The sequence below is a fragment of the Trichoderma atroviride genome, chromosome 2, assembly GCF_020647795.1.
Source record: "Trichoderma atroviride chromosome 2, complete sequence".
Lineage (NCBI taxonomy): Eukaryota > Fungi > Ascomycota > Sordariomycetes > Hypocreales > Hypocreaceae > Trichoderma > Trichoderma atroviride.
This window is the reverse complement of record NC_089401.1, coordinates 5,835,575-5,848,421: the sequence shown is the minus strand read 5'-3', so window position 1 is coordinate 5,848,421 and position 12,847 is coordinate 5,835,575. Positions and strand designations below refer to the sequence as shown.

Genomic DNA, 12,847 nt, shown 5'->3' with positions numbered 1-12,847 from the left:
ACGGGAAAAAATGGGAAAAGTCCAATTTTTTAAATCATGACTTGCTCTCGCATGTTTCTTGGAGTGATTTCAAGCCGTCAATGATTTCGTCGCGAAGATTGCCATTGGACAGCTTGCCATAACGAAGATCGCTTAAGCCGCCAACGGTCTGCTGAATGGAGTCTTGAAGAGCGGCCTCTTCTTCTTCGAGCCTCTTAACTTCTGCTTCCAGAGCACCAACTGCGCCTTCAAGCTCTGGGATCACCGAGTTTAGGCTGTGCATGGCTCGTTTTACGCCGGAATCGTGGCCAAACAGCTGCTCTCTGGTCAGTATGAAACATTGAGTGGCAACGTACAAAGGGGTATGCAGCTTTAGATTCATGTTCCTGCTTGCTGCAAAGACGAAGAAGAGAAGAGAATCAAGGTACATGAGAATGAGACTTACCGCTCTCTCCATTTCAACCTCACCGTCCATGTCATCTCTCTCCGCCTCCCTCTTCTGCCGCAAAACCTCTTTTCTCATAACCGCTCCGCGCTTCACCTCGTTCTGTATGCTCGCGGCAACGGCATCAACCACCACGTTGCGCTGGGTCTGCAGGTCGCGATAGAGAGACCGCAGCTGAGATGAATTGTGCAGTGCCCGGGGAAATAGCAGCGCGAATTGGTTAAAGGTGGTTATGGAAGGCAGGGGAGCTGGCTGCAGGAGATAGTTTGTGAGGATATCATATTCCGTGGGCGGGGCCATGGCGGGCGGTAATTGATGATGGAGTTGATGAAATTTATTCGACTCAAGATGAATTCTGGGTTGTGCTGAGTAAAGCTGGTCTGGTGCTATTTGCAACGAGATGGGGGTTATCAATTTGAATGTTGCTGTAAGGAGACCTGAGACGCCTTGACGCGTTTACGTGAGCAAGAGGCTGTCAATACACGTACAGGACCGCCATCTACCCGTTTTACAGGGCTTTGGAGACCTGCTAGTCTAATGCGGCGCCAAGTGAACGGCAGCACTATCGGGGCCGCAAATGGAACAAGCGCATACCGAAAATGGCATCAATACAAGCAATGGCATATGAGCCAGTTGCGGTTTCTGGACGTCTGTAATTTTACTCCAATGAGCTCAACGATTTTGCCGTTCCCTGCTTTTCCACCCTTCGCTTGGGGCGCTAGACGTGCCGCGCTGGGATGACGGCGCAGCGACTAGGCCCAGGTAATCATCATTGATCTCTAATGCCTTCAGTTAGTATTGCCTGCCAAGCTTGCAGTCAAGCAACCACAACGTCATCTGACGGAGCGTGGAGCGCCCAGACCAGGAACCCAGCTTCGCAGCTTAGTGGCCAATTCCGGCGCCCAGAGGGCTCTGCAGCGACCCGGAGTTTCCGCTGCGCCACAAGCTCCAACGCCTACCGCGCCAACACAGCCACTGGAAAGTCGTCACTGTCCGCCTGCACACAATCGACTTAGACTTTGGCCGCTGACCTGCAACCCAGCTTGCAAAGGCACCTGTCCGTCTCCCGGATCGCCGGTGCTTTTGCGCGCGGACTTTTGGTTTCCTTTGCCTCCAGAACCTCTACTTGTCTTTTCTCTCCATCATACGCACATTCCGCAGAGTCCTCGTCGCCATGAGTTTCAAAGGCTTCCAGAAGAGCATTATTAGGGTAAATATTTCCTCTGGCTTTTCCCCCTGCCCCTCACCTCATGCGGCCGCAACAGAAATCCGCCCCTCCGAAGCTGGGCGAAGCCAAGAGAATTGAAGAAGAAGGGCGGGAAAAAACCTCCACGGGAGATGCAGCTGCGATGCGATGCAGTGGCTAATCTGGGCTTACAATATAGGCGCCGCAAACCTTCAAGTCCAGGTTCAACATCGGCGAGCACACGAAAGACGCAGTATATATCGACGCCGAACGCCGCTTCCAGGAGCTGGAAAAGGAGACGAAGAAGCTCCACGATGAGTCCAAGAAATACTTCGAGGCCATCAATGGCATGCTGTCCCACCAGATTGAATTTAGTAAAGCAATGACCGAGGTTTACAAGCCCATCTCCGGGCGCGTGTCCGACCCCGACTCCATAAAGCCCGAAGGCAACCCAGAGGGCATCGCGGCTTGCGAGGAGTACGAGGCTGTGGTTCAGGAGCTGCAAGAGACTCTGGCGCCAGAGCTGGAAACGATAGAGACCAGGGTCATCCGACCTGCCAACGAGCTGCTAGACGTCATCAAGGTCATTCGGAAGACTGCACTAAAGCGAGATCATAAGCAACTCGACTACGATCGACACCGTGCTACTCTCAAGAAGCTGCAGGATAAGAAGGATCGCTCCGCCAAAGATGAAAAGGCAATGTGGAAGGCCGAGGGCGAAGTCGAGCAAGCCACGCAAGATTTTGAATACTACAACAACCTGCTGAAGGATGAGCTGCCCAAGCTCTTCTTGCTGGAGCAAGAGTTCATCAAGCCACTCTTCCAGTCTTTCTACTACATGCAGCTGAACATTTTCTACACACTGCACGAGCGAATGCAGCGGTGCGATATTGGATACTTTGATCTGACCCGGGATATTGAGGAGGCCTTCGAGGACAAGCGAGGAAATGCTCAAGAGCTAGCTGAAGCCTTGGGCATTGTAAAATTCAAGACAACCGGACAGCGGCGGCCACCTCCCAAGCATGGTGCTCGCCCCACCATTGAGGCCGGCAAGCCTCAGGGATTACTCACCGCAGGTTCTGTGACGCCAGAGAAGACGAGTCCCAAGTTTGGCAGTTTCCAAACCCAAACGGAAGACTATGGTGAAGCGGCCGCACCGCCGCCATACAGCACAGCTACAAAGCCTGGTGGAGCAAACCTCTCGTCGGTTGTTGCTTCCAAGGCGAAGCCTCCACCACCACCAAAGCCCAAGCCAGGCCGTCTGAGCGGCGCCCCGCCGCCCGAGACGGTGACGGCTTTGTACGACTATGCGGCGCAAGCAGACGGTGATTTGAGCTTCCAGGCAGGCGACGTTATCGAAATCATACAGAGAACGAAGAACGACAATGAGTGGTGGACAGGGAGAATAAACGGCAAGCAAGGGCAATTTCCAGGTATGTTCATCTTCCTCTTGAGAATGTTTTGAACCTCAGCATCATCAGAGTCTAATGAAACCTTTTTTTTAACAGGAAATTACGTCCAGCTGAATTAGAAAAAAAAGGCAAAAACTGAAGGAGGGGACAACTGGTATCAGTGAATGGGCGTAAGGAAATGATGGAAAGAAGGGTAGGACAAGGAAGGAGAAGAAGAAGTAGAAGAACCTTTCGACACCAATTTTAGTCTCTTTTTTTCTTAGCTTTATTAGAGCATACCGGGGAATCAATAGGTTAGCCTACCATACATCTATAGTGTACTTCGATAATCAGGATTATTAATAAAGCGAAAATGAAGCGGCGAAATCCCACGATGACGATTAATGATTTCTCTGTTGTTGAATAGGTCGCATGTATTAGTCTAGCACTAGTCAGTCTGTTTGTGATATGTCACTGTTTGAGACAGCACCGCATCATATGACGCGTTTGAGGCTCTTAAAGTCGTACCATACGATATCTCTCACGTCAGTTGCATCACGGCCCAAAGAATAAAGAGGGCTGCTATTCAGCTTCAAACGGGAATTAACGGGATTGACAGTTGTACGAATGAAAGTTTGCCACGCCATGCAATAAGCTACATATATTCAGCTCCCATTAAACCACCAAAGAGATTAAGAATTACAGTATCCAGTTGTGTCTTATGTACAGTAAGATTCGTATATAGAAGACATCTTGTAGGCCAATAGTATACACAAATGAGCCAAAATGAGCCACGTTGGGAGACAACAACGCACAGCATACTTGCATTGCTTCATGCATCCCGCTGGGCATGTGATAATATACCGGAAAAGTCGACAAATGAAAGGGGACTTGTAGTAATGCGTCGTGCATTAGTGGTGGTGACGTATAACGAAATGGCGAGAGCGATGATAAGTGCTGATAGGGCAATAAATATGTTTTGGGTAGATGACTGCTGATGTAGCTGAAAGGTTGTTTAGCCGTAGCGGTGACTCTTCGAAATGTTTTTTAATTGGTTGGTTGTTTCATTTATTTGGTTGCTCGCCCGTGTGCAACCACACTTACAGCCGTGCATAACAACAAAGCCAACAACATCCGATTGGGTGAACCGAAAATTGTAGGTGCTCTGAAAGCCTGCTTTTTGTGTGTGACTTTGAAAATTAATGTATACTCATTTAACCTGAGCCAATTTTGCCTCATGCATAAAAAGAAATGCCGCAAGAGTAGCCCTGATGTAGCCGCAGAAAGAGGCTCAAGGGTATGTCGACTGCGGCAGAACAAATAGCCAAAAGAGCCGCTCGATGCGCTCGATGCGCTCCCAACGCTTGTGCCCATGTAACGCAAGGTACATAGAAAATGATTAATCACTTTTGTCCTCGACTTTTAAGTCATCTGAAGGGGGTTGGGGTCGTATTTGGTTCGGTGTAAGACTTGATCCCAGCTGGCCGGTAATCGTTCGGTGAGGTGGTGGAGGACCTTCTCTTCCTCTTTCGGGTAGAGTCCTGGGATCTGATAATACGCGACAAATCTAGGCCTCGGATCTTTGGAGTTCCGTATGTCGTAGATGCTAGATTCATCATAGCGGTATTTGTTGTACATTCCGAGTGAATATCCGATTTGCCAGAGCGGTTACCGACCAAACGCGGTGACATCAAGTTTTCGTCCCAGCAACCCAGTCCTTCAAAATGTAGGGCGGGATCAAAAGAAATCAGGATGATTGATCGTGGCGCGTCAGGTTGATGAAGAGTTTTGGGAGAATAGACCAATACCCTCTCATCCATTGCCCAATCGACCTCATCGAAATACGCCTGGGGGTTCAGGAGTCCGTCAATGTAGCGGTCGAGAGGAGTGTCTGGGGGTCCATCGGGTAGCTTGTCCCCCTGATCCGCTGGCCAAAGGCTAACCTCGTCATCCCTTGTATTAGCAGGGTCGCTAGTGTCGTTCGGTGACGGTGAATAACGGTCCGATTTCGAAGTTGGGTCCAATTGTCTCCTTACCCGTAGTCGAAGGCGTTTGGTAGCTGGGCTCGAGGATGTGGTAGTACTGACAATGTCCACGAAGGCTTGGCAGCTAGGGTTGTAAGAACGAACAGGAGAATTGCTGAGATCAAAAGTCAAAGAGGAGAAGCCATTGTCGCCTCTATGTACTGTGCCCTCTGGGCTTGTTGCATGTTGGATCGCATCGTCCCAACCTTCGTAACACCGTTCATCGGCATTTGAGCCTCCAAAGTGAGATTGGGAGGGGAAAATGAGTTGTTTACCATAACAGCTGCGCTGGCTCCACGAACAGAGCCATTCCTTTCGAGTTTCGTAAATGGATACTTGGCCAGACCTTTCGTCCTGCCCAAGCTGAAGATGATTCCAGCGATCGTCGATTGGTCCGTCAGTTGCACCTCTTCGCCAGAGTGCAGATCGTGGCAAGATGTCAATTGTAGAATGATCTCCCAAACGGAACCGAAAGGCGTAATAAAACGAATTCAGAGGGTGCCCCGATGCGGTCCATTCGGTATCCTCCAATTCCGTCAGCTCTTGACTAGAAACGCCATATAGATGGTCGTTAAAAATCTCAAAGCATACTGTTAACCCGATATCAGAACCAGCCAAGTCCCAGAGTATAATTCTCCGAGGTAGCCATTCAAGGCTTTCCAGTGAGAATCCATGAAGCACCCATCGTCGCTGGCCGTCAAATGGCTCCGATTTTGTACCGTAGTAAAGAAAACGATTATTATTGCGGACAAAAATATTCGCAGTTGAGCGCAGCGGCTTAGATTGAAGAATCTTTCCCTTCTCAATGCTATATATTATCAACCAGCGGCCGCGAGAATGAGATTTTCTTTGTTCAAATAAGCATGAAACGATGCCTTCTGCGTGATACAGTGGTTTGAATTGATAGGGTCGGCTTTCATCGAAATCAGGAATTTCAGATTCGCATATTAGCTGAAGAATGCTGATGTTTAGTTCTTGGACAGGAGAGCCTTCAAGAAGCAAAATCCGCAGTCGATGCTCGTGAGCAGGCGAGGCTTGCTTCGTAGTATAGCATAGAGCGCCATTGGTGTATGTGAAATGAACAGCTTCTCTGGAAACTTCCAAAATATGAAATGGGTTTGCCTTACGAAGAGCGCTGCGTCGCTTGGCACGTCTTCTCAGTGCTTGGCCGTAATCCCCCGTCTTTTGGCCTTGTTTATAGTCCAAAGAAAACGGAATATTCTTCAGTAAAGTTAGCATGATTTCCAGCTTAGTATGATGGCACAAAAATGAGTATGTCTGAGAAAATGCCATGACAACTAACCTCCAGCGCCTTTCGGGAGATGATCTTATCATGGATAATATGCCTGAAATGGCGGCTAGTTGAAGCCAGTTGAAGCAAATCATCTGGATCCAGATTCTCTATGATGAGCAGAACGATTTCATCAGGTACTCGGGAGAGACTCATGGTTGGGGCCTTGTAGTAAAAGACAGAATGGTCCAGATGATTGGGTAGTGGGAGAAGCGTGGTGATAAGGGATCCGGCGATGGGTGCTCAGTTATAGCCAAGGATGCCTATGCATGTACCCGTCTCCTCAGTGGCGTCCGACCCGTTTTCCTTCGTTTTTTTATCTACTTTGGTGCAACATTTTACATTCCATCCGTTTGTCCATGTGTCTTCCAAAGAGGCTCATGGAGAAGTTCGGTCTCATCAGATATCAGGAGAGCGCCCCTTAATGTCGTGCTATCTGGAGACATACGTGAGACGCCGTGTCAGAAGCCCATTCATTTGCTGTCGAAAGATCGTGGCAAGCAATCATTCGGTGACAATAGGCTTTGCGAAAGCCTCATGTAGGGGTTTTGTGTGGTAGTGGAACAGAAGAGCCTCCATGGGGATGAGCGGGCCAGGACCGATAGTTACATGTGCACTTGAGCCGCAAGGGCAGGGTACATGGCCCCCTGTCTCTTTCTCTACTGTTACTTCTGTAGAGGGTCGCGTTTAGCCCATTTGAACAGAAATGCGTGTACCGAGAATGAACGAGGCTAAAATGGATGCTAAAATCGCTGAGAGTCATGATGTGGCTGAGGCGGCTGAAGGAACACAGGGCAAACTCCGGTCTTGTGCAATCCAGGCGGCTGAGGACTTGGAGCCTCCATTTTCATTGTAAGATATAAGACGCGAAGTGCTTAGTGCGATCTTGATTTGCTCGGTAGTGAAAGTAATTAAAATACAGTTTCGACTAACATGTATGAGAGGCTAGGGTGAGAAGGGTGTGATACATATCATTGGATGGATGGAATGTAGAGGAGTCGCAAAGTCGCAGAGCCGCAAAGTCGCAGAGCCGCATCCATGTACCTACTACCAGGCGGGGGGGGTTTTTTGGGTAGGAGGTCCTGTTAGCGGCGACAGTGGCTGTGAGAGTCGGCAACGGTGCGAAACATTTTCGCTAAAGAGGCTTCAGGGTTATTTCTTGGAATTTTAGCACTCATCACAGCTAGCATCACTAACCAGCTAAGTTACCTACCTACCTGTGTAAGTAGGGGCTCTGAACTTCACAGCATTTGTAACCTCCCCCAAGAGTCTCGTAAAAACATTGAATCCGCCAGTATTCCGCCTATTACCACCTTTCCTCGAAAATTGGCCGGTGGGACTCTAATGGCTTTTTAAAAATAGACCGATGACACCCTTGACTCATTGGCGACGTATATCGCACTTGAAGGAGGGATACATGTAAGCATGATATCTCTCATCAGCTTATATAGCACTTTAACGCTCCTACTGTGCTAGTAATGAGTCCTACCTACCTACTGTTGATAATAGCATCCAGTCTGAGTAGATATCAGATTGGAAGGCAAATCACCTGCAGGCAACATTGAATCAGGCGTAATGAGACCCTTCTACATAATGTCTACATGCAACTACCTAGCAGGTGCATTGCCCACTACCTACTAGTACCTACAAATTACTTTTATGCATCTAATTTAGGCACAATCGACGAATCCAGAAGCAAGTTCATGCACGTAGGTAAAGCCCAAGTTATTTAGATAAGTGGGAATACAAACGCATTTGTTATATGTCAAATATTCACTGCCTGTCACAGGCCTGAAACACTGCGCACCTCTATGCAGCTCCATGAGCGCCTAAAGTGGTAGCGCGAGATCTCAGACGCGCTGTTGATCACGTGATCCGTTACTGCCCATTTACGCGACTTCACTTTTCCGCGTGCCTACATAGATGTAGTGCCTATCTATGCAATAGCTCTCTCTCCTGCCAAATGCTCATCTATTAATCACAATGGCGGAGATCAAGATCGACAGCAAGCTCTTCCAGGAGCGCCTCTCGCACTTCATCACTGCCTGGAAGAATGATCTCCGCTCCAAAGATAGCCTCTTTGGCGGAGTGTCGTCCTTCGTTATCATGATGGGCAAGGTCGAAGAGGTCCCCGAATTCCACAAGAACAACGCCGTGCACGTAAGTGCTGATCCGCGCCTCGGAACTGCTACAATTGGACCATGAAAACTAATGACCTGCTGCTCTTAGTTTTGGCTTTTGGGATACGAGTTTCCGACGACGTTGATGCTGTTCACTGTCGACACCCTCTACATCCTCACCACTGCAAAGAAGGGTACGTAAATCGCCAATCAGCCCGGTCTGCACTGTGATTATCTAGACACTAACGGCTTAGGCAGCCAAACATCTCGACCAGCTCAAGGGTGGCCGTTTCCCCATTGAGGTGCTCGTGCGAGGCAAAGATGCGGCCGAAAATGAGAAGCTGTTTGTCACTGTCGCAGACAAGATCAAGGAAGCGGGGGTAAGCTACCTTGAATACCCATCTCGAGCATCTACAAAGTCATCCTTTTAGACGTGAAGTTTGGCAGGCAGAAACTAACTTGCTTGTTACAACAGAAGAAAGTCGGAATCGTCTCTAAAGATACATCCAAGGGGCCGTTCGTCGACGAGTGGAAGAAGGTGTTTAGCGAACAGTGCAAAGACATCGAGGAAGTCGACATTTCCACCGCCTTGTCCACCCACGCCTTCTCCATCAAAGACGAAAGCGAACTACGAGCGATGCGAACTGCTTCCAAGGCTTGCGTGGCCCTCATGACCCCCTATTTCCTCGATGAAATGTCCAACATTCTCGATGCCGAGAAGAAAGTCAAACACTCTGTGCTAGCAGACAAAGTCGACAAAAAGCTCGATGATAATAATTTTTGGAAGACGGTCGAGCTTCCTAGCAAAGGCAAGCTGCCCTCGGACCTCGATCCCACTCAGCTGGATTGGATTCTGGGGCCCTCGATTCAGAGCGGTGGCAAATACGACTTGCGATTTGCCGCTGATCCCAATGATGACAACTTACATGCTGGTATCATCATTGCTGCTCTAGGTTTGCGATACAAGTCGTACTGCTCAACGATTGCACGTACCTACCTTGTCGATCCAAATAAATCTCAAGAAAGCAACTACAAGCTCCTTTACATGGTACACAACACCATCATCAAGGAAATCCGCGATGGAATGGCGGCAAGAGACGTCTACGCAAAGGCACTAGCTGTCATCAAGAGCAAGAAACCAGAAATGGAAAAGCATTTCCTGAAGAACGTTGGTTGGGGAGTTGGGCTGGAAAACAGAGATCCTACTCTTACACTAAATGCCAAGAATCAGCGCGTCCTCAAAGACGGAATGACTTTGATCATCAACACTGGCTTTCAAGACATTGAGAACCCCCAACCCCAGGACAAGAACAGCAAAAATTACTCACTTGTCCTTACCGATACCATTCGAGTGACATCTGGAGAGCCGGTGGTCTTCACATCTGAGGCGCCGACAAGCGCCGATGCCAACTCATTCTTCTTCAAAGATGACGAGGAGGCAGAGCCCACGCCGAAGAAGGAGAAGAGAGACTCAAGAGTCGGTGCTGTTGCGACGAAGAACATCACCAGCACCCGACTTCGTTCCGAACGTACCACGCAAACGGATGATGATGCAGACAAGAAGCGTCGTGAACATCAGAAAGAGCTTGCTTCCAAGAAACAGAAGGAGGGCCTGGCCAGGTTCTCTGAATCTACCAGCGGTCAAAATGGAGGAGAGGTCAAGAAGTTCAAGCGTTTTGAATCTTATAAGCGGGATAACCAGTTCCCATTGAAGATCAAGAACCTCGAGATTGTTGTCGATTCAAAGAACAGCACGGTTGTTCTTCCCATCATGGGACGGCCCGTTCCATTTCATATCAACACTATTAAGAATGCCAGCAAGAGCGATGAGGGAGAATTCGCATTTCTAAGAATCAACTTCCTGTCTCCTGGCCAGGGTGTTGGCAGGAAAGACGACCAGCCTTTTGAGGACGCATCCGCGCATTTCGTTCGCAGTTTGACATTCCGGTCACTCGATGGAGAGAGATACAGTGAGATAGCTACTCAGATCTCGAACCTGAAGCGCGATGTGGTGAAGAAGGAGCAGGAGAAGAAAGATATGGAAGATGTCGTGGAACAGGACAAATTAGCGGAGATAAGAAGTAAGTTCAGATTCAGATCAACGTATGCCCCAACATGGATGATACTAATTACTTTCAAGATCGTCGCCCGGCTGTTTTGGATAACGTGTATATCCGACCAGCTATGGAAGGCAAAAGAGTGCCTGGAAAAGTCGAGATTCACCAGAATGGTATCCGATATCAGTCTCCTCTCAACGCTCAGCATCGCGTAGACATTCTCTTCTCGAATGTCAAGCACCTCTTCTTCCAACCTTGTCAGCACGAGCTGATTGTCATTATCCACATTCATCTGAAAGACCCCATTTTCGTGGGCAACAAGAAGAAGACCAAGGACGTGCAATTTTACCGTGAGGCGACTGACATTCAGTTTGACGAGACTGGAAACAGAAAACGAAAGTACCGCTATGGAGACGAAGACGAGTTTGAAGCTGAACAAGAAGAACGGCGCCGCCGTGCCGAGCTGGATAGGCTTTTCCAGGGCTTTGCTCAGAAGATTGCTGAGGCCGGCCGTAGCGAGAATATTGAGGTTGATATGCCCATCCGAGACCTGGGGTTCAACGGTGTGCCCTTCCGCAGTAACGTCTTCATCCAACCAACCACGGATTGCCTGATCCAAGTTGTGGAACCGCCATTCATGGTTATTACGATTGAAGACATCGAAGTCGCTCACCTGGAACGTGTCCAATTCGGTTTGAAGAACTTTGACATGGTGTTCGTTTTCAAAGACTTTACGCGTGCCCCGTATCACATCAACACCATTCCTGTCGAATTCCTTGACCAGGTCAAGGATTTCTTGGATTCTTCCGACATCGCCTACACAGAAGGTCCCCTCAACCTCAACTGGCCGACCATTATGAAGACTGTCAACCAAGATACCCACCAGTTCTTCGTTGATGGTGGTTGGTCGTTCTTGCAGGCTGACTCAGACGATTCTGGTGCCGAGGATGAGTCAGACGAAGAATCTGCTTTCGAGATGGATGATGATGAAGTAGATGAGGTATCAGAGTCCAGCGAAGAGGGCTCCGACTTTGGTAGCAACGCAAGTGATGACGACGACGAAGAGGCCGATATTGACAGTGATGACGAGGGCGAGGACTGGGATGAGCTAGAGCGGAAGGCTAGCAAGCGCGACCGCGAAAGTGGCTTGAACGACGAAGAAGATCGCGGCGGCAAGAAGAAGTCTCGCAAGCGATGAACGAACGGATAACGGGGGATATAAATCAGATAACATGGCTCGTAGCCGAAACGTTTAATAAGGGGGGTGAATCGGGCCTTTCTTCTTTGGCAAAGTGTTTTAAATATTGGAGCTCGTATTACCGAAAAAAAAAAATTACTAGGGCTTGCTTTTTTCGACTGTGTAATAGCCATCGCTTTGTGGCTTTGTTACCTTAGTGCTTTTCTAGAAAAGAAAAAGGCAAAGAAAAAAAAAAGGAAAATCTTTGGGTCGAGGCGGCGTATGATGATGATTTATTAATAGGTCCAGTAGGCTCAGTGTAGTTGAGAGGTTCTGAATATGAATACAAAAAGGAGAGATTCTTACGATTTGAATTTACATACAAATCGTCGTGCAGTGCATCTTTAAGACGTTATTTGATTCAGCAAAAGAGCAAATCTTCAAATCTAGCACCTTGGCATGATTACGAAAACAACATTGCTACTATTTTCTATCAAAGGTTTAATTCCCAGCTTCCAGAATGATGAGGAAGAAAGGGAGAGAAATACAAGGTTGGCGAAACGGTTCCGACGCCCCAACTCCGACAGGTTAACAAGTGTTTAAAAAAAAAAAAGACCTTCTCCTGAGCAAGTTCATCGAGAGGCGAGTAAAGTGTCTCTGTAAACACTTTTCCCTCCTCCCGAAAGAACTTTTTTTTGTTTGTCATCTACGACAAATAAAACGTCCACCTCATTTCCCATGTTTTGTTCCCTGTGGTCAAATGAAAGAACGTGGATGACTTTGTAAGAAGAAGAAAAGTGTCACAAGTCAAAGAAGTTCAACCTGTCTTGAACTGATGCCCGTAAAGAAAAGAGAGAAAGAACAGGGTGAAAAAAAAAATTGAGAAAATAGTAAACCAAAAAAAAAAAAAAAAAAAAAAAAAAAAAAACCAGCAAACGCGCGGTGGGGAGAAGCAATGCATTACATCCATACAAAATGCAATAAGAGTAAAAATTAAGGGGTTTGCGTCGTTTTTTTCTCTTTTGCTCTTTTGCTGCCGCACATTACCCTTTCCGGATGCTCCTTTGATTCAAGCGGTCATAAATTTTGTTTCGAAACCTCGGGCTTACGGGCGTTTGGAAAATCCGAGAGTTGGAGCTGCCGCTACCAGGGGACATCGGGGCCATGTGAAGCGCGG

General features: G+C 48.1%; 4 protein-coding genes across 4 annotated transcripts; 2 read left to right on the top strand and 2 right to left on the bottom strand.

Annotated features, from left to right (window-relative positions):
• Nucleotides 1-34: 34 nt before the first annotated feature.
• On the bottom strand, nucleotides 35-724 carry TrAtP1_004774 (uncharacterized protein; the record flags this gene model as incomplete). The annotated part of the gene is made up of 2 exons (XM_014083383.1): nucleotides 35-295; nucleotides 425-724. 2 exons carry the CDS (start codon nucleotides 722-724, stop codon nucleotides 35-37), a joined length of 561 nt encoding a protein of 186 aa, XP_013938858.1.
• A 703-nt stretch (nucleotides 725-1,427) lies between these two features.
• Nucleotides 1,428-3,388, top strand: TrAtP1_004773 (uncharacterized protein). The gene is made up of 3 exons (XM_014084199.2): nucleotides 1,428-1,634; nucleotides 1,810-3,043; nucleotides 3,119-3,388. Exons 1-3 carry the CDS (start codon nucleotides 1,599-1,601, stop codon nucleotides 3,139-3,141), a joined length of 1,293 nt encoding a protein of 430 aa, XP_013939674.1. The 5' UTR covers nucleotides 1,428-1,598; the 3' UTR covers nucleotides 3,142-3,388.
• Nucleotides 3,389-3,597: 209 nt separating this feature from the next.
• TrAtP1_004772 (uncharacterized protein) lies at nucleotides 3,598-7,293 on the bottom strand. The gene is made up of 3 exons (XM_066112440.1): nucleotides 6,329-7,293; nucleotides 5,617-6,246; nucleotides 3,598-5,550 (listed from the first exon to the last, which is right to left on the bottom strand). Exons 1-3 carry the CDS (start codon nucleotides 6,470-6,472, stop codon nucleotides 4,429-4,431), a joined length of 1,896 nt encoding a protein of 631 aa, XP_065968525.1. The 5' UTR covers nucleotides 6,473-7,293; the 3' UTR covers nucleotides 3,598-4,428.
• A 956-nt stretch (nucleotides 7,294-8,249) lies between these two features.
• Nucleotides 8,250-12,044, top strand: TrAtP1_013341 (uncharacterized protein). Its single transcript, XM_014084198.2, has 5 exons — nucleotides 8,250-8,476; nucleotides 8,546-8,630; nucleotides 8,695-8,816; nucleotides 8,912-10,517; nucleotides 10,577-12,044. The coding sequence occupies exons 1-5, from the start codon at nucleotides 8,300-8,302 to the stop codon at nucleotides 11,689-11,691; spliced, it is 3,105 nt and encodes a 1,034-aa protein (XP_013939673.1). The 5' UTR covers nucleotides 8,250-8,299; the 3' UTR covers nucleotides 11,692-12,044.
• The last annotated feature ends 803 nt before the right edge of the window (nucleotides 12,045-12,847 follow it).

What these genes read in the sequence shown, in the direction of transcription:
- TrAtP1_004773 (XM_014084199.2), top strand. Translation starts at nt 1,599, where the DNA reads ATGAGTTTCAAAGGCTTCCAGAAGAGCATTATTAGG. An exon ending in TCCAGAAGAGCATTATTAGG is followed by an intron (nt 1,635 to 1,809) that starts GTAAATATTTCC and finishes CTTACAATATAG; the next exon opens with GCGCCGCAAACCTTCAAGTC. An exon ending in CAAGCAAGGGCAATTTCCAG is followed by an intron (nt 3,044 to 3,118) that starts GTATGTTCATCT and finishes TTTTTTTAACAG; the next exon opens with GAAATTACGTCCAGCTGAAT.
- TrAtP1_004772 (XM_066112440.1), bottom strand. Translation starts at nt 6,472, where the DNA reads ATGAGTCTCTCCCGAGTACCTGATGAAATCGTTCTGCTCATCATAGAG. An exon ending in TCTCCCGAAAGGCGCTGGAG is followed by an intron (nt 6,247 to 6,328) that starts GTTAGTTGTCAT and finishes ACTTTACTGAAG; the next exon opens with AATATTCCGTTTTCTTTGGA. An exon ending in GTTCTGATATCGGGTTAACA is followed by an intron (nt 5,551 to 5,616) that starts GTATGCTTTGAG and finishes ACGGAATTGGAG; the next exon opens with GATACCGAATGGACCGCATC.
- TrAtP1_013341 (XM_014084198.2), top strand. Translation starts at nt 8,300, where the DNA reads ATGGCGGAGATCAAGATCGACAGCAAGCTCTTCCAGGAGCGCCTCTCG. An exon ending in ACAAGAACAACGCCGTGCAC is followed by an intron (nt 8,477 to 8,545) that starts GTAAGTGCTGAT and finishes TGCTGCTCTTAG; the next exon opens with TTTTGGCTTTTGGGATACGA. An exon ending in CCTCACCACTGCAAAGAAGG is followed by an intron (nt 8,631 to 8,694) that starts GTACGTAAATCG and finishes CGGCTTAGGCAG; the next exon opens with CCAAACATCTCGACCAGCTC.